Below are 21,646 nucleotides of genomic sequence, written 5' to 3' on the forward strand. Positions count from 1 at the left end.
CTTCCAGAGATGGAGGAGAAATCAGGAGAATACTATCAATAGATGAGAGACTGGGGGAGAGAAGGCCAAATTGGGTAACTCATGGAAAAATGGGGGGGGGCGGTTGACAGTTCTGATATTATAAGTGCTGTGACCATATAATGGTATGGAGCTGAGTCCTTAATGCAGGTTTTGGAACTCCAGAGTGACTTCAAATATCCACACATTTTAAAGTGGGGGGGGGGTATATTATCCATTATAATATGCACAGTAAAGGTGCCCATACACGTTAAGATCCGCTCACTTGGCGAGGTCGCCACCTACAGGTGGGTGATATTGGGCAAATTTAGGTTAATTCGATTCTTTGGCCCTGGGGCCAAACGATCAAATTGTAACAACGTCAATGGGCGCAGTCAGTCCAGGCACCGCATCAATGAGCCGATGTGGTTCCCGATCCGACTAAATCTTTTAACCTGCCCGATCGATATCTGCCCAATTTCAGGCCCGATACCAGTTGGGCAGGCCCGTCGTTCCTGCCCCTACACGGGCCGATTAGCTGCTGAATCAATCTAAGGGACCCATATTGGCAGCTACAATCAGCCCGTGTATGGCCACCTTAACTCATGGAAACCAATCGGATGATTGCTTTCAGTGTTTAATCTGCAGCTGGATGGAAAAATCTAGCCACTGATTGGTTGCTATGGGTAACTGCCCAGATGCCAATGTGCCCAGTGTTTATAAATAAGCCCCAGTTACTGGGCTACAGGTATAAGGATATACATGATTATTCTTCAATAACTAATCATACAGTGTGTGCTTGCACATACCCCGCTAATGTATATCATGTATATTGTTTCTGTTTATACACTGTTCCTCTTGTCTGGAGAAAGAATCAGTTTGTGGTTGAACAATAATATCTCTCAGCAAATAGAGAAGTGCGAGGAGATAACACATCTAACCCCCAATATCCGCTTATAGTATATATCAAGAATTACTGTAAACCGAGAGCCTCTTTCTTATAAGACCATTTGCAAGTTTATTTCTTAGAAAAAAGGAAACGTATTGTTATTTTTAAAGGGGACCTGTCACCCCAAGAAATCATTCCAAATCCTTTTGAATCAGGTTAGTAGAGCAAAATAAACTTTACTTACACTATTTCAATTATTGAATTTATTTTCCCTTCAGTCTTGAAATTAGTAGTCACAGCCAGCAGGCCGGCACCATTTTGTGTGCACTGTTATTAAGGCAAAGCTTTGTTTCACCCTTAAATCTTATGCATTTGCCATCTTGGTGATATCTAGGAAGTGCTGAATGGAAAGTGAAAGTAATTGTTATTAAAAATCTGAGCTGTCAATCATATTTTGCCTGCCCCTAGATATCTCTAGGTGATATCTAGGAAGTGCTGAATGGAAAGTGAAAGTAATTGTTATTAAACATCTGAGCTGTCAATCATATATTGCCTGCCCCGCCCTCCTGCCCCATGATATCTCTAGGTGTTATCTAGGAAGTGCTGAATGGAAAGTGAAAGTAATTGTTATTAAAAATCTGAGCTGTCAGTCATATATTGCCTGCCCTGCCCTCCTGCTACCAGATATCTCTAGGTGTTATCTAGGAAGTGCTGAATGGAAAGTGAAAGTAATTGTTATTAAACATCTGAGCTGTCAATCATATATTGCCTGTCCCGCCCTCCTGCCCCTAGATATCTCTAGGTGATATCTAGGAAGTGCTGAATGGAAAGTGAAAGTAATTGTTATTAAAAATCTGAGCTGTCAGTCATATATTGCCTGCCCCGCCCTCCTGCTACCAGATATCTCTAGGTGTTATCTAGGAAGTGCTGAATGGAAAGTGAAAGTAATTGTTATTAAAAATCTGAGCTGTCAATCATATAATGCCTGCCCCGCCCTCCTGCCCCTAGATATCTCTAGGTGTTATCTAGGAAGTGCTGAATGGAAAGTGAAAGTAATTGTTATTAAAAATCTGAGCTGTCAATCATATAATGCCTGCCCTGCCCTCCTGCCCCTAGATATCTCTAGGTGATATCTAGGAAGTGCTGAATGGAAAGTGAAAGTAATTGTTATTAAACATCTGAGCTGTCAATCATATAATGCCTGCCCCGCCCTCCTGCCCCTAGATATCTCTAGGTGATATCTAGGAAGTGCTGAATGGAAAGTGAAAGTAATTGTTATTAAACATCTGAGCTGTCAATCATATATTGCCTGCCCGCCCTCCCGCCCCTAGATATCTCTAGGTGTTATCTAGGAAGTGCTGAATGGAAAGTGAAAGTAATTGTTATTAAACATCTGAGCTGTCAATCATATATTGCCTGTCCCGCCCTCCTGCCCCTAGATATCTCTAGGTGATATCTAGGAAGTGCTGAATGGAAAGTGAAAGTAATTGTTATTAAAAATCTGAGCTGTCAATCATATATTGCCTGCCCCGCCCTCCTGCCCCTAGATATCTCTAGGTGATATCTAGGAAGTGCTGAATAGAAAGTGAAAGTAATTGTTATTAAACATCTGAGTTGTTAATCATATATTGCCTGCCCCGCCTGCCTGCCCCTAGATATCTCTAGGGGATATCTAGGAAGTGCTGAATGGAAAGTGAAAGTAATTGTTATTAAAAATCTGAGCTGTCAATCATATAATGCCTGCCCCGCCCTCCTGCCTCTAGATATCTCTAGGTGATATCTAGGAAGTGCTGAATGGAAAGTGAAAGTAATTGTTATTAAACATCTGAGCTGTTAATCATATATTGCCTGCCCCGCCTGCCTGCCCCTAGATATCTCTAGGGGATATCTAGGAAGTGCTGAATAGAAAGTAATTGTTATTAAAAATCTGAACTGTCAATCATATATTGCCTGCCCCGCCTCTTTTCCTGCGGCATACAACAACAATTCTTATTACGCAGATGGGTAGTATCATGGCAAATTGAACGATTGCCTGGAAGTCCCACACATTTTATTCTTTGAACTGGGCAACCATTGTGGCTACACAGTAGACTTGTATTCCAGCAAAGAGAAAGCTGATGCTCAGCGGTGAGATATGTCGGTAGCTGTGACTTTAAGAGGTTGGAGGGGAGTACTGGCAGGGCCCTGAAACATGAATGCTAATACTTGTTTGTAAGGAGAAAGGTTGACTAAATATCTTGTCCTGGAAAGATCACGAGGCAACTCTACTTGCCAACCACATGGTTCTTCCCTACTGGTGTGAACCAATCAAAGGAGAAGTAAAGCCTTTAAAAACACCATGGCTAGAGATCCATTCCTGGACTCTATCTGCTGAACTAACCCCAGGTGAGCAGCCCTATAATAGTAATATAATGTCCTATGGTAATGCTAATAGTAATGACCCATATTTGTAATTGTACTCTGGAGCTCCCCATCCTTTGAGTGTCAGCGACACTGCTCATGCTCAGTGTACTTGGGGTTGCCATTGAGAAAATGAACTTAGGAGCTGTCAACACATTATCAAAAAGGGAGGTTATTTATGTCATAGAAGCTGAGACTATGGGGCTGATTAATAAGTAATTACGATGCCATGTAATATGAATCTGAATTAACTTCATTATGCTTGTATTGTGAATTTTATATAGTGTATATATATGGTATATTGTGAGTGGGCCCCTAAGCTCAGGTAAGTGACAGCAGCCCAGAGTATGGGCAGGGAATCAGCAGAAAGGAAGATGGGGGGCTACTGGGGCATCTTTGGGGGCACAGATCTTCCCTACTAAATGGCTGGGGTTACCTTGGGCTGGTACAGAAGCTCAAGACATAAGGCAAAGCATATTACTACCCCCCCCCCAACAGAATGTATCCATATTTTATATTGGATTTAGCTGGCAAAGAATCCTTCCTTCTACTCATAATTCAGTCTACCATTCCTTCTATCTTCCAGCTAATGCACAATGCTGAATGGAAACTATAAGGGGATAAGTGGAGTGCAGGTTGGGTATCCTTGGAGACAGCAACACAGTATGACAACAACAACCAAAATAGGCTCAAAGTTTAAACATTTAATAACAATAAGGGTTGAAATATATTGCAGAGATTCGAACATGCAGGTCCCTTCTTCAGGTGGAAAATCTCTTGAGGGACAAGTAAGATACAGTAAGTCCCTCAGGACAATAAGGTGAGAGCTTCCAGGGTTCCTTCTGTAATAAGGCAGGATCTTTTGCTCTGCTGGGGGGGGGGTTATGTAATAAAAGGCGCTAAGCTTGCCAAGGAGCAGTAACCCGTAGCAACCAATCAGCGGGAAACATTTACTGGTCACTAAAAGCTACCATCTGATTGGATGTTGTCTTTTACTGCTCCTCAGAAAAAATAGTGCATTTAATTACATATGGGGGAACAATTATGTTCTCTGCACTAGCAATCCTGTCCCCTTGTCCCAATCTTAGTGCAGCAAAGGTAAGTGCTTGGGTGGCATTGAGTCTGCAGCTGGAGGGCCTACAGAAGCACTCCTAATAGCATCTAAGGTGTGTCTATGGTGTTCTCCATATTTCTTTATAGTACATTATAGCTCACCAATACTTGTAGGGTATCATGGTACACAGCTGACCAATAAAAATAAAAAAAGAAGCAAGGAGTCATTACTCAAATAATATATAAACATGGTACAAGACGGAACACAAAAACCTTATTTACACCTGAAACATTTTTAAAATCTGACAGAACACAATATTTTCATAAAAAAAATAATAAATTAATTCTGTACAAAAAATTCTTCTTTCAATATTAACCCAACGGACAGGGCTTGGCAATGAAATGTTTATAGAAGTTAGTTATGTTTTTGGCCAGGCAGTATCACCGGGGTAAATAAATGGTTTGTTCTTATGGTGAAGATCGTAGGAAAAGAGCCACGATCCAATGTGACCATCGCTGAATATACAGGTTATACAGTATCTTTGTAATTGGTCATGACAATGTCCCAATGTCTTTATCAGTAGTCCTCTACCTTGAATTTTGATCATTTCCTATGATGAGTTGACCTTTGAGGTTTTCACCCCAAACCAGTTTTGCAAGTACAAAGCAAAGATGAAGAATGGATCTTGCTCAGTGCTTTGATTGAGATGCCTCCAGCTTCCAAATCCTTAGGCCGAGGATCTATCCTGAGGATTTATCCACACTATTTTCCTTGACGGAACCATCGCATCGTGAAAAGCAGAGACAATTACAAGGGCAGATGGTCCTAAGTTTCCTTGTTATCCCAACGATACACTCACAAGCCATAGCCTGAACAGCCGAAGAGGAGAAGTAGAAAACAATTGGGTCCAAACTTGCATTAAACGTGCTAAGTAGCAAAGCATCCACCCTCCATGGCGGGCTATCATCTTGTATAAAGCCAACAATGTGGGAGATGTTATATGGAGAGAAACAGATGACGAAGTTGGTGAGAGTGGCCACGGCCAGGCCTATGGCTCTCTGCTTTCTCTTGGCCGGTATGTTGGGCAAAGACATCAAAATTCTGATGAAGTTTACATAGCAGTAAACCGTTACAATGAACGGGACAAAAAAGAGAAACAAGCCTAATTCCAGTCGTACCGGGAGTAAGATCTGTAGCTGCTCATTGGAAAATTGTTCATAGCACGTGAAATTGGTGGAAAGAGTCTCGTTCGACGGAAGCCTGTATTGCACAATGTAGACGATGCTACAGTTAGCGCAGGCCACAATCCATATGATGATGCTTGCCACTACGGCGTAGAGAGGCTTGCGGTTAAGCTTGTACTTGATAGGGTGAGCTACTCCCAGATAGCGCTCTACGCTAACCGCTGTGAGGAACAACGTGCTGATGTAGATGCTGCTGTAGTAGCAGAATCCGGTGAGTGGGCAGAGGAACTGCGGCAGCCTCCACATCATGTTGGAAGCTGCTTCGTCCATCTTGAAAGGCAGAAACATCAGGAGGATCAGGTCAGAGACAGTCAAGTTGAGAAGAAGAATGTCTACTGGGGTTGCCCTCTGGCGCACCTTGATCAGGAAGGTGTAGAATGCCAGCAAGTTGGAGGGCAGGCCTGTGAGGAAAGTGAAGATGTAGACAGCCAGGACCAGCTTGCTGTGGGTATCAGTATCCATGATGTTCCTGGAAGAAAAAAATATGACAGAATGTTACCAAATGTTATTTTTTCTTCTTCAGACATTTTAGACCTAGAGACTGTATGTAAGGATTGTTTATGTTCTCCTCGTGTTTGCGCTGGTTTCCTCCTAAACACATCCAGGCAGGATAAGTGGCTCCTAAAACTTAAGGATAAGCAATGCTAAAGTAGTAAATGTAAATAGGCAAATGTGCACTGAATTCCATGGCACAATATGATACACTCATTACAATGTTGTATATAGAGAAGTGACCAATGAGAATGCTGATCCCCAGCACTGTGTCAGGCCCCTTGCTGGTACCTTACATATAGAGATAATGATGGCATTTTTCCCGTCATTATATGGCACAGGAATCAGACATGGGGATAAAGGGACAGACTTGTTCAGTGCTGGGAAACTGTGCTTATTGCTCCCAACTCCAATTGCAGGAACAGAGAACAGGGAGCCGGATTTACTCACATCAGCTGGGATTCTCATTGGGGGATTTCTTGCATTTTAATGGGAATTTCGGGGAAAGTTTTATTGGGCAATATTGCTTTAAGAATACAACCCTGATGTTGCTGGACTACAGCTCCCAGCATGCCTCAACCTTCATTATATGCTACATTGTTTTGGGATTTGTAGTCCAGCAACAGCTGAGTAAGGTTTGGTTGAGCCACGCTGTGCAGCAGAGTTTAGTCTTGGACCAATAAGGGACTGGACAAGGAAGAGATGCATAAGGTCTGGATCAGGACTGGACGGAGCAGCTGGAGAAGCATGAAGAACTGGAGTAAAATGAAGTGGGCAGCAAGACAGACTGGAGCAGGATGGTGAAGCAGAACAGATTGGATGTGGACTGGGCAAGTGGATCAGTAGGACTGACTGGAATGGGTTTGGGTGAGTGGAGAACCAGGACAGATTGGATCAAGAATGAGCAGATGGAGAAGCATTGGCTTCTGCTTATGGAGCCTTGTCTATTTGCACAATAGTGTATATTATTGGGCTTAATAATATCTGTAGTCAGCTGAGGTTGGGATTTAAAAGCAATATCTGAAAGACACATCTCTTTCTCATATAGGATATCATTGTTTTATTCCCTTCCAAATACTAAGGGCCCATAGTGGAGACACTAGAGCGTTAGCCTTTGTGTTCTGTGAGTTTCTTTTCTTGGGTTTATGTTGAAAAATTGTCCTCACAACACAAACTCGTTAGTGTAAATGAAACGGCGATATATAGCGGAATACAGAAAGCCTGCCGTATCCATCTCCCTTCACTGATTGAATAATGAGTCGTTAATCACCGCTAAGCTCAGCCGGATATGAAGCCATTGTCAGGGGATCAGATTCGGAAACTCATCTATTTTAATTGTCATAAAGCAATCACACAACAGCCTGCGCCGACCCGAGGTCGTCATCGTGCTCCTTGGAACGAGGTTAGCAATATACTGCCTCCAATTAAACGCCGCTGTGTAATTAGACAATTTGCATGGATACGTTACTTATAAACACTGATAAGAACTACTGTAGAATGTGTAATCTAATTAAATGGTTGCCGGGCAATTTCCTAGTTTAGTAAGGAACAAAACGAGGGTTTTTTTGCATGTAGCACACATATCAATGAAGGCTGAGTAGATTGTAGAATAGTAATACAGCCATCTTTCTGGGAAACAGGGGGGCAGCAGATGGATCTTTTCTTTCAAGGGGGACTTATAGTGCATGGAAGCCCTCAAAACAAATGACTGTAAAATAGCATGTTCTTCTAAGCCAGGGGTCCCCAACCTTTTATACCCGTGAGCCACATTCAAATGGAAAAAGTGTTGGGGAGCAACACAAGCATGGATAACGTTCCTGGGGGTGCCAATGAGAGCTATAATTGACTATTTGGTAGCCCCTATGTGGACTGGCAGCCTACAGAAGGCTCTGCTTGGCTTTACACTGGGTTTTATGCAACCAAAACTTGCCTCCAAGTCAGGAATTCAAAAATGAGCACCTACTTTGACGCCACTGGGAGCAACATCCAACGGGTTGGGGGGCAACACGTTGCTCACAAACCACTGGATGGGGATCATTGTTCTAAGCACTTTTGTAATTGATTAAACTTGACAAGTTGGGGTCAGTTAAGGTGGCCATACACAGGCTGATTCTGGCTGCCGATGTCAGTCCCTTAGACCAATTCAGCAGCTTATCGGCCCATGTATGGGCACTAACGACGGGCCTGCCCGACCAACAGCTGGCCTGAAATTTCCCAGATATCAGTCGGATAGGTTTAAAAATTAGTCGTATTGGGGACCGCATTGGCTCGTTGATGCGGTCTCCAAACCAACAGACACCTATACCTGTTGTTCTCATTTGATCGTTTGACCCCAGGACCAAATGACCGAATTAGCCCGATATCACCCACCCGTAGGTGGGGATATCGGCAGAAGATCAGCTCGCTTGGCGGCCTCGCCACGTAAGAGGATCTTAGCGTGTATTGACAGCTTTATCCTAGAAACCAGCACTTGAGCTGTTAGAAACTGACAGCAACCAATAGTATCACTGTATATAAAGCATCCTGTTATATCACATAGTTAACAGGGCCACTTTAAACTTCTAATTGGACTACCTTGAAGCAGCGGAAGTTGAATACAGTAAGGCAGGAACTACAGAAGAAAGTCTGCACTTACTGAAACAGACATGAGTTATAGGTTTGCCAGCCTCTACCTTTTTTTGACGAAACCACAACTTTTTAAAAGCAACCGCAACATTTTTGTAGCGACTTTGACTTATTTGATGCAACCACAACTTTTTTTTTACATGACCGCAACCTTTTTGAAGCGACTGCAAGTTTTTCCTCACTTGCCAAATTTATTGTTGTGCTGATTTTTTGCCATGCCTGGCGAATTGGCTCATCACTACTAATAGAAAGTAAAAACTGCCATATTGAACTCTTCCAGCAGATTAAAAAGAGGGGTCTGCCATAGCTGAAGGGGATGCTTCAGTCAATGAAAGTTCTGATGGAGGGCCCCTAGTCCTGGTGGGCCGTCAGCAATTGCTCATTTTGCCCATTTATTAAAATGGCGCTGATTATTAATATGATTTGCTTGTAAGTTCCAAGGTATTAGAGTGGGGAAAGTTCTTTCCTGCATTCCATACTGGGTTGTTTGTAAGCCATCAAGATACTGGAGGACTTTCCTTCTAATTCCACCTCTCCGTGCTATGGGGAACTACGTTCTTGGCAAGGTTTAGACTGTGGTTTGGCTGCTCTTTATATACTTCTCGGGAAGGCCATGTGATACATAGGATCTGGCACAGGAGACAGTTCCCAGCAATAGGCGAGACCAAGCTGTTGTGGGATCAGTTACGGGAATATCCTTGTTGTGTATGAGACAGTATCACCGTATGATCAGGGGACAGGTGTCCGTCTCTCAGCACCATCCTCCAGTCTTGTTGTTGTACATTTTGGCATCGTACCAGCCGAATTATCCAAAAAACTAATAATCCCGGGGAGGCAATCCTACCGCCTGCATGATATCATGTTGTCCACAACAGGCACTTTCTTTGTACGTGGTGTTTGCTTTGCCGGCCTGATACGTTACACTGTTATGCAAGTAGGAATACACATTGATCCATGTAGACAAACAGTAGAGCAAACAGAGGCAGCGATAAGATAATACCACTTGTATCCGTCCGGAGCTACAGTCTCTCTACTGATAATGGCCTGGCCCAGTCTGGAATAGAATAGACTGATTGGACACTGCCTGATTTATTACAGATATATTATTACAGCTGCTGCCTTATAGACACCCATGTATATGAGGAGCCATGTATATTTACTATAAGAAAGGTACTGCCATGGCAAAGAACATAGTGTAGATCATATATGTCAAACACAAGGCCCGGGGGCCAAATCCGGCCCACCTGGCTGTTTTATGTGGCCCTTGGTGAGTGTGTACCAGTAATGTTGCCCAAGGCATCCAATCAGTAATCAGATTTCAACAGTAGCAAAGCATCTATTGGCTGCTATGAGCAACATCTTCCTCCACTTTTTTACACATTGTGATAAATATACCCCTTAAGGTCCCCATACACGGGCAGATAGTAGCTGCCGATATCGGTCCCTTGGACAGATTCAGCAGCTTATCAGCCCGTGTCGGGGCAGAACCGAGGGGCCTGGCCGACTGATATCTGGCCTGAAATTGGGCAGATATCGATTGGCCAGGTTAAAAAATCCAGTCGGATCGGGGCCCGCATTGGCTCGTTGATGCGCTTTCCCCGACCGACTGCCCCCTTGCCACGTTTAGAATTCGATCGTTTTGACCCCAGGGCCAAACAATCTAATTCGCCTACATGCGCCCCGATATGGCCCACCCGTAGGTGGGGATATCGGGTGAAGATCCGCTCGCTTGGCGACATCGCCAAGCGAGCGGATCTTATAGTGTATGGGCACCTTTAGTATCTTACTGTGTTTTAGATTTCGGCCCCCTTATGTGACTGTAGATGCATTAGGGTTTAATATGTACTGTACATTAACCAATGATGTATTTAGGTCTGGTGCCCCCCATGGAAGTGACGTCACTTCCCTGGTGTGACATCACTTCCCTTTTGTGATGTCACATGCGCCAGTTGAAGTGCCCAAACCACTGCGCCCCCTAGTTTTGCTATAGAAGTTGCCGGAAAACATAATTAATGGTGCAAAAAAATTCACCATTGAGCATTCTACTGAGCAAAATCTCATTCTAAGTGCTGCTGCTGGACACTTGTGGGGTAAATCCAATGGTAGCGCTACAGGGGGGGGGTAGCCCTGCCATTGGATTTACCCCACAAGTGTCCAGGGGGGCTGTTAACCCAACCATAACGCTGTCCCACTGCGCCCCCTAGTTTTGCTATAGAAGTTGTCGAAAAACCCAATTATAGATGCAAGAAAATTCACCAATGAGAATTCTACTGACCAAAAATCTCAAAAGAAGTGACCAATGAGAATGTTGATTCCCAGCACTGTGTCAGGCCCCTTGCTGGTACCTTACATATAGAGATAGGTAAATGAGCCCCAATGAGCTATTACCTAAGCACTTCGCTGATTCCCATATAGGAGGTAGTTATGAGGATCAGTAATGCTCTTGGCACATCAATCATTTTGTTCCCAAGAGCATAGTAATAACAAAGTCTCCCATTGGTCACTGAAGCAATTCTTCCTTGTCCTTTTTTACCAAAGGCCTAACATTCATAGGGACCTGTCCGCGAGGCTCCACTCTGGAACACCAGGTTCTCGGAAGAATGTTAACAGATCCTCGGGAGTTTATAAACAAGCACTCTCGGTTATGGACGCACTGTTTATACAGAGGGAAGCACTTTGTAGGAGTCAGGCGTTTGTTCAGATTGGCCTTGTAAATCCAATACAACAAGAAAGGGGGATAAAAATAGTCAACTCTACTGCCTTTACCACAAACATTGTTCAAGTCTATTCTGGGGAACAAATATATAATATTTATATATAGATTCATAGTTAAGTTGGGTTAAATAAAGACCATCAAGTTCAAGCCGCATAAACCCATACTGACCCATCTATCCACTCACATACAGACCCACACTGACCCATCCATCCACTCACATACAGACCCACACTGACCTATCTATCCACTCACATACAGACCCACACTGACCTATCCACTCACATACAGACCCACACTGACCTATCTATACACTCACATACAGACCCATACTGACCTATCTATCCACTCACATACAGACCCACACTGACCTATCCACTCACATTACAGACCCACACTGACCTATCTATCACTCACATAAGACCACACTGACCTATCACTCACATACAGACCCATACTGACCTATCTTACACTACATTACGACCCCAACGACCTATCTATCCACAACCCATACAGAACCCATACTGACCCTATCTATCACTCAACCATACAACCCACTGACTCACATACAGACCAACTGACCTATCCACTCACATACAGACCATATGAATCGCACTCACATACAGACCATACTGACCTATTATCCACTCACATAAACCCATACTGGACCTATCTATCCACCTCACATACAGACCATACTGACCTATCTATCCACTATACAGACCCATACTGACCTATCTATCCACTCACATACGACCCATACTACCTATTCACATACAGACAATGACCTAGCCACTCACATACAGACCCACACTGACCTATCTATCCACTCACATACAGAAACCCATACTGTCACATACAGGACTGACCCTATCCACTTGACCCATACTGAACCTATCCACTCACAGTACAGACCCACACTGACCTATCTATCCACTCACATACAGACCCAACTGACCTAATCTTAATCACTCACATACAACCCATACTGACTCACATAGGACCTATCCACACATACAGACCCACACTGAGAACCATACTACCAGATTACAGACCCACACTGATTCACTCACATCACTGACCTAGTCTACACTCACATACAGACCCACACTGACCTATCCTCACATCTAGACCCATACTGATCCACCACACTCCGATACTGACCCTATCCACTCACATACAGAATGACCTATCTATACATCTCACATACAGACCCACACTGTCACTTGACCTATTCCACTCACATACAGAACCCACACTGGACCTATCTATATACACTCACTTAACTTACCCTACTATCTCTTCTCTATCTCTACCATACAGACCCACCACTGACCTATCTATCCACTCTACATACAGGAGCCATACTGACCTATCTATCACTCACATACAGACCCACACTGACCATACTATACACTCACATACACTGCATACAGACCCACACTTGACCCATACTTCATCATACAAGACCCATATGCTGACCTATCTAGTCCACACATACAGACGCCACACTGACCTATCCACTCCATCATACAGACCCTCACTTACCTAATCTATCCCACTCACATACAGACCCATTACTGACAATTCCACTCCATACAAGACCATAGCTGACCTATCTATAACCTCACATTACAAGACCCACACTGACTATCTTATCCACTCACATACCAGACCCTATCTCTGACCTATCACTCACATACAGACCACACTGACTATCCACTCACATACAGACCCATACTGAACCTATTCCACTCACATACATGACCCATTACTGACCTATCTATCCAATCACCATACAAACCCATATCTGACCTTACTAAATCTCCACTCACAACAGACCTCATACTGACCTGATTTCTTATATCCACTCATCATAACTAGGACTCTCCATACTGATCCTATCCACTCACATACAGACCCACATCTGAATCTCTTATTTATAACACTCTACATACAGGAACCCACACTGACCTATTCCAACTCACATACCAGACCCACACTGACCTATCTATCCACTACATACAGACCCACACTACCTATCCACTCACATACAACCCATATTTGACCTTATCTATCCACTCACATACAGACCCATACTGACCATATCCACTCACATACAGACCTCACACTGATCCTTATCCACGCACTTACAGACCCACCTGACCACATCTGACTCTATCTATTCCACTCACATACTGGACCCACACTGACCTATCCACTCACATACAGACCATTACTGATCCTTAAATCTATCCACTCACATACAGACCCATACTGACCTATTCACTCACATACATACCCACACTGTGACCTATCCATCACATAAGACCACACTGACCACACTGACCTATCTATTCCACTCACAACAGTATCCCATTACTGACCTATTCCACTCACATACAGACCTACTACTGACCTACTACCACTCAACATACAGGGACCCATACTTAGATTACCTTATCGATCCACTCACATACAGACCCATACTGAACCATCTCACTCACATACAAGACCCACACTGGACCTATCACTCTACATACAGACCCACATCTGACCACACTGACCTGTATCTATCCACTCACATACAGATCCCCACACTTATCTATCTATAAAAAACTCACATACAGACCCCCACCACTGACCTTATATCTATCACTCACATATCAGACCCACACTGGACCTATCTATACACTCACATACAGACCCAGTACTGACCTTATCCATCTCACATACAAGACTCCCACTGACCTATCCACCATCATACAGACCCACACTGATACCTATCCACTCACTATACAGACCTACACTAGACATACAGATCCCACACTGTACCTACCTCCACTCTACATACATGACCTCATACTGACCTATCCACCACATACAGACCCACTACTGACCTATCTATCCACTTCACATACAGAACCCACACTGACCTATACACTCACATACAGAACCCATACTGACCTATCCACTCACATACAGACCCACACTGACCTATACACTCTACATATCAGACCCCACACTGACCTATGCTACCACTCAACAATACAGACCCATTCGACTTACCTATTTCATATCACTCACATACAGACCCACACTGAACCTATACACTCACATACAGACCCATACTGACCTATCCATAACACTATCATACAGACCCCACACTTGATCCTTATCTATCCACTTCACATACTAGACCCATATCTGACCTATCCACTCACATTACAGACCCACACTGACCTATCTATCCATCTCACATATCATACCCACCACAGACCTACTATACCACTCACATACCACTCTTATTACACTCACATACAGATCCATACTGACCTATTCCACATCACATACAGACCCACACTGACCCTATCTAATCCACTCACATTAAGACCCATATGACCTATTTCCACTCACATACAGACCCACACTGAACCTATCTATCACTCCTCATACAGATCTCCACCCTGATCTCTTATTCACTTCAAATACACTGACCCACACTGACACTATCCACTCAACATACAGGATTCCCACACGACCATTCTATCCACTCTTACATATCAGATCACCCACACTGACCTATTCTATCCACTCTATCATACAGACCCATTACTTACCTATCTTATCCACTCAACATACAACCCATTACTGTAACCTATCTATCTCACTCACATACAGACCCACACTGACCTATCTATTCCACTCACTATAATACAGACTCTTCACACTGACTATCTAATCCACTCACATTCGTACACTCTTATCTATCCATCTCAACAACAGACCCACACTGCCTTTATCTATCCACTCACATACATCGACCCACACTGATCTTATCCATCACATACAGACCCACACTGACCCTTATCCACTTCACATTACAGACCCATTACTGACCTTAATCTATCCAACTGCACATACCAGGACCCAATACTGACCTATCTATCTCTATCACACACAGACCTCATACTGATCCTATCTATCCACTCACATACAGGACCCACACTGACTATCCACTCAACATACAGACCACACTACTATCTATCCACTCAACATACAGGACCCACACTGACCTATTCTTATCCACTTCACCAATACAGAACCCACACTGACCTATCTATTCCACTCCATCATACAGACCACACTGACCTATCTATCCACTCACATACAGACCCATACTGACCTATCCCACTCACATACAGACCCACACTAAATCCTATTCCAACATACAGACAGACTCCATACAAGACCCATACTGACCTATCCACTCACATACATACCCACACTGACCTATCTATCCACTCAACATACAGACCCACACTGACCTATCTATCACTCACATACAGACCCATACTGACCTATCTATCCACTCATACAAGACCCATTACTGATCTATCCACTCACATACAGACCCACATCTGACCTATCTATCCACTCTGACCACCCCACAATGACTCTATCTATTCCATCTCACATACAGACCCACACTGACCTATCTATCCACTCACAACAGACCCATACTGACCTTATCCACTCACATACAGACCCACACTGACCTATCCACTCACATTACAGACCCACACTGACCTATCTATCCACTTACATACAGACCCACACTGACATCCACTCACATACAGGATCCTACTGACCTATCTATCCACACATACCAGACCCACACTGACCTATCTATCCACTTCACATACAGACCCATACTGACCTATCTATCCACTCACATACAGACCCACACTGACCTATTATCCATCTCACATACAGACCCACACTGACCTATCTATCCACTCACATACAGACCCATACTGCACCTATCTATCCACTCACATACAGACCCACACTGACTCTATATCTTCCACTCACATACGACCCATCACTGACCTATCCACTCACATACAGACCCACACTGACCTATCCACTCACATACAGACCCACACTGACCTATCCACTCACATACAGACCCATCACTGACCTATCCACTCACATACAGACCCATACTGACCTTATCCACCACATATACTCCACACTGACCTATCCACTCACACACAGACCCATACTGACCTATCTATCCACTCACATACAGACCCATACTGACCTATCCACTCACATACAGACCCACACTGACCTATCTATCCACTCACACACACTGACCCATACTGACCTATCTATCCACTCACATACAGACCCACACTGACCTATCTATCCACTCACATACAGACCCACTACTGACCTATACACTCACATACAGACCACACTGACCTATACACTCACATACAGACCCACACTGACCTATCTATCCACTCACATACAGACCCACACTGACCTATCTATCCACTCACATACAGACCCACACTGACCTATCCACTCACATACAGACCCACACTGACCTATCCACTCACATACAGACCCACACTGACCTATCCACTCACATACAGACCCATACTGACCTATCCACTCACATACAAGATACCCACACTGACCTATCTATCCACTCACACACAGACCCATACTGACCTATCTATCCACTCACATTTACAGGACCCATACTGACCTATCTATCCACTCACATACAGACCCACACTGACCTATCCACTCACATACAGACCCACACTGACCTATCTATCCACTCACATACAGACGCATTACTGACCTATCCACTCACATTACAGACCCACACGACCTATCTATCCACTCACACACAGACCCATACTGACCTTATCTATCCACCTCACATACAGACCCACACTGACCTATCTATCCACTCACATACAGACCCACACTGACCTATACACTCACATACAGACCCACACTGACCTATACACTCACATACAGACCCACACTGACCTATCTATCCACTCACATACAGACCCCACACTGACCTATCTATCCACTCACATACAGACCCACACTGACCTATTTATCCACTCACACACAGGACCCATTACTGACCTATCTATCCACTCACATACAGACCCACACTGACCTATGCACTCACATACAGACCCATACTGGACTATCTATCCACTCACATACAGACCCACCACTGACCTATACACTCACATACAGACCCACACTGACCTATCTATCCACTCACATACAGACCCATACTGACCTATCTATCCACTCACATACAGACCCATTACTTGACCTATCCACTCACATACAGACCCACACTGACCTATCCACTCACATACAGACCCATACTGACCTATCTATCCACTCACATACAGACCCATACTGACCTATCTATCCACTCACATACAGACCCATACTGACCTATCCACTCACATACAGACCCACACTGACCTATCCACTCACATACAGACCCACACTGACCTATCTATCCACTCACATACAGACCCACACTGACCTATCTATCCACTCTACATACAGACCCACACTGACCTATCTATACACTCACATACAGACCCACACTGACCTATCTATCCACTCACATTACAGACCCACACTGACCTATCTATACACTCACATACAGACCCATACTGACCTATCTATCCACTCACATACAGACCCACACTGACCTATCTATACACTCACATATAGACCCATACTGACCTATCCACTCACATACAGACCCATACTGACCTATCTATACACTCACATACAGACCCACACTGACCTATACACTCACATACAGACCCACACTGACCTATCTATCCACTCACATACAGACCCATACTGACCTATCTATCCACTCACATACAGACCCACACTGACCTATCTATCCACTCACATACAGACCCACACTGACCTATCTATCCACTCACATACAGACCCACACTGACCTATCTATCCACTCACATACAGACCCATACTGACCTATCTATCCACTCACATACAGACCCACACTGACCTATCTATCCACTCACATACAGACCCATACTGACCTATCTATCCACTCACATACAGACCCACACTGACCTATCTATCCACTCACATACAGACCCATACTGACCTATCTATCCACTCACATACAGACCCACACTGACCTATCCACTCACATACAGACCCACACTGACCTATCCACTCACATACAGACCCATACTGACCTATCTATCCACTCACATACAGACCCATACTGACCTATCTATCCACTCACATACAGACCCATACTGACCTATCCACTCACATACAGACCCACACTGACCTATCCACTCACATACAGACCCACACTGACCTATCTATCCACTCACATACAGACCCACACTGACCTATCTATCCACTCACATACAGACCCACACTGACCTATCTATACACTCACATACAGACCCACACTGACCTATCTATCCACTCACATACAGACCCACACTGACCTATCTATACACTCACATACAGACCCACACTGACCTATCTATCCACTCACATACAGACCCACACTGCCCTATCTATACACTCACTTACATAAACCATATATTCCAACATTAATACTAACTGTAGATTTTAATATTACAATAGCCTTGGATACTATGTTTTAAGGTATTGCCCCTTTTAAAGGCATTAAAAGAATCTGCCATCACTACATCACTAGGAAGTGCATTCCCCAATCTCACTGCCCTCACCGTGAGGAACCCCCTGCGCTGCTTCAAATGAAAGTTCTTTTCCTCTATTCTAAAGGGGTGACCTCTGGTGCGTTGATCCTTTTTATAGGAAAAAATAACTTCCCCCAAAGAGTTTCCCTTCCATATTTAGATCTCTAGCTATAAATAGAACATCCTGAGGTGGCTTTTTGAATTGGGTCTCTTGTGCCAGATTTCACACAGCCCTATTGGGTTTATTTCTATGTTTAAATGATTCCCTTTTCTCTGTAATAATAAAACAGTATCTGTACTTGATCCCAACTAAGATATAATTACCCCTTATTGGGGGCAGAACAGCCCTATTGGGTTTATTTCTATGTTTAAATGATTCCCTTTTCTCTGTAATAATAAAACAGTATCTGTACTTGATCCCAACTAAGATATAATTACCCCTTATTGGGGGCAGAACAGCCCTATTGGGTTTATTTCATGGTTAAATGATTCCCTTTTCTCTGTAATAATAAAACAGTACCTGTACTTGATCCCAACTAAGATATAATTACCCCTTATTGGGGGCAGAACAGCCCTATTGGGTTTATTTCATGGTTAAATGATTCCCTTTTCTCTGTAATAATAAAACAGTACCTGTACTTGATCCCAACTAAGATATAATTACCCCTTATTGGGGCAGAACAGCCCTATTGGGTTTATTTAATGGTTAAATGATTCCCTTTTCTCTCTAATAATAAAACAGTACCTGTACTTGATCCCAACTAAGATATAATTACCCCTTATTGGGTTTAAATAATGTTTTATTCATTTTTTAGTAGACTTAAGGTATGGAGATCCAAATTACGGAAAGACTCCTTATCCGGAATACCCTTGGTCCCGAGCATTCTGGATAACGGGTCCTATGCCTGTATTTGAAAGCAAATACACCCAAATCCTGCATGTAGAGCTTAAACTCTATAAACTGCTCCACTAAAAACATATATTTTCTGCATATATATTGATATGGAGGCATGTTGCTTGTATATTAAGGGGTGGGAGTCAATGAAGCATCGACATTTATTTATAACCACAGATTTGCAGAATCAGTTCATATCCCTGGTGTTACTAACACTAGTTTATTGGAGTTTATGCTTATACATAAGGAGATATCATTATTCTAATGGTAGGTTAGATCTTAATCACATAAACTACAACTGAAGTTCTCAAAACAGCAGAGACCAAGTTCCACTTACCGCCATATCTGTCCCATCGCTATTACTTTCTATATGTCTCATTTCTGCAGCTTCTTTTCTCATATTCTGTATCACTTCTTATTACTTCCCCATTTATTTTTATTTATTTCTTCCGTTTTCTCACACTTTCTGTCTTTTTTTCCCTCAATTTCTATGTTACTTTTATCTGTTCTTGTAAATCTCTATTGCTGATCTGTTCCTAGGCATGGGAACCTTTCCTACCTGGCTGGAGCATAAGCAATACCATTAGTACTGGTCCAGATGCAGAGAGGTATCCCTACCCCTAAGCTTTGCTATCAGATTTATTTTTGTCCCCATAAACCTGTCCTGCACCTCAATTACTGAAGCAACCAAGGTCGGTCCCCCGATTACAGTTAAATATAAGGTACATGGGGGGAAGGGGGTAGTGGTGGGTGAGAGGGCAGTTGAGGGCCCCTGAAGAGGTTTGTTTTGCTTTCAATAAAGATAAATAATATCTTAGTTGGGATCAAGTACAGGTACTGTTTTATTATTACAGAGAAAAGGGAATCATTTAACCATTAAATAAACCCAATAGGGCTGTTCTGCCCCCAATAAGGGGTAATTATATTTTAGTTGGGATCAAGTACAGGTACAGTTTTATTATTACAGAGAAAAGGGAATCATTTAACCATTAAATAAACCCAATAGGGCTGTTTTGCCCCCAATAAGGGGTAATTATATCTTAGTTGGGATCAAGTACAGGAACTGTTTTATTATTACAGAGAAAAGGGAATCATTTAACCATTAAATAAACCCAATAGGGCTGTTTTGCCCCCAATAAGGGGTAATTATATCTTAGTTGGGATCAAGTACAGGTACTGTTTTATTATTACAGAGAAAAGGGAATCATTTAACCATTAAATAAACCCAATAGGTCTGTTCTGCCCCCAATAAGGGGTAATTATATCTTAGTTGGGATCAAGTACAGGTACTGTTTTATTATTACAGAGAAAAGGTTCCAAAATACAATAAAGTATAAAGTTTCATGGAGTGTGTATAATCACCTTTGCCTTCAGTCTGGTAATGAAAATCCAAATCCTCTTAAAGATTCCAGGGCACCACATCAAGTCCAAAAATAATGAGCAAAATCAGGTGCCTCCGCATCCCAAATGGCTCCTCCTGGGGTGGTAATTAGGTATAAGTATTAGGTGGGTATATATCTTAATAATGCTTCTTGGCCAATATGACCTGTAATTAGGGGATAAATATCCTTTATCCAATAAGCCTTGTAGGGTGCAAGAGTTTGGGTCACATGTTCCCTGTGTAAGAGCAAGACATGAGCCCTAAGGAGGCTGCTAGAATCTGGCTCCGGCTCCGGCACTTCACTCTCTGTCTGCTCCTCCGCTCTGCTGGGCTCCTGTCACTTAAACAAACTTACACAAGAGCCAGTCACGTGTCTCCCCATCCTCTGCAAGAG

General features: G+C 43.2%; 1 protein-coding gene across 1 annotated transcript; it reads right to left on the reverse strand.

Moving 5' to 3' along the window:
* Positions 1-3,980: 3,980 nt before the first annotated feature.
* ffar2 (free fatty acid receptor 2) lies at positions 3,981-21,646 on the reverse strand. Its single transcript, XM_002938195.4, has 2 exons — positions 21,234-21,646; positions 3,981-6,053 (listed from the first exon to the last, which is right to left on the reverse strand). The coding sequence occupies exon 2, from the start codon at positions 6,044-6,046 to the stop codon at positions 5,081-5,083; it is 966 nt and encodes a 321-aa protein (XP_002938241.1). The 5' UTR covers positions 6,047-6,053; positions 21,234-21,646; the 3' UTR covers positions 3,981-5,080.

The sequence above is a fragment of the Xenopus tropicalis genome, chromosome 7 (genome assembly GCF_000004195.4).
Source record: "Xenopus tropicalis strain Nigerian chromosome 7, UCB_Xtro_10.0, whole genome shotgun sequence".
Classification (NCBI taxonomy): Eukaryota; Metazoa; Chordata; class Amphibia; order Anura; family Pipidae; genus Xenopus; species Xenopus tropicalis.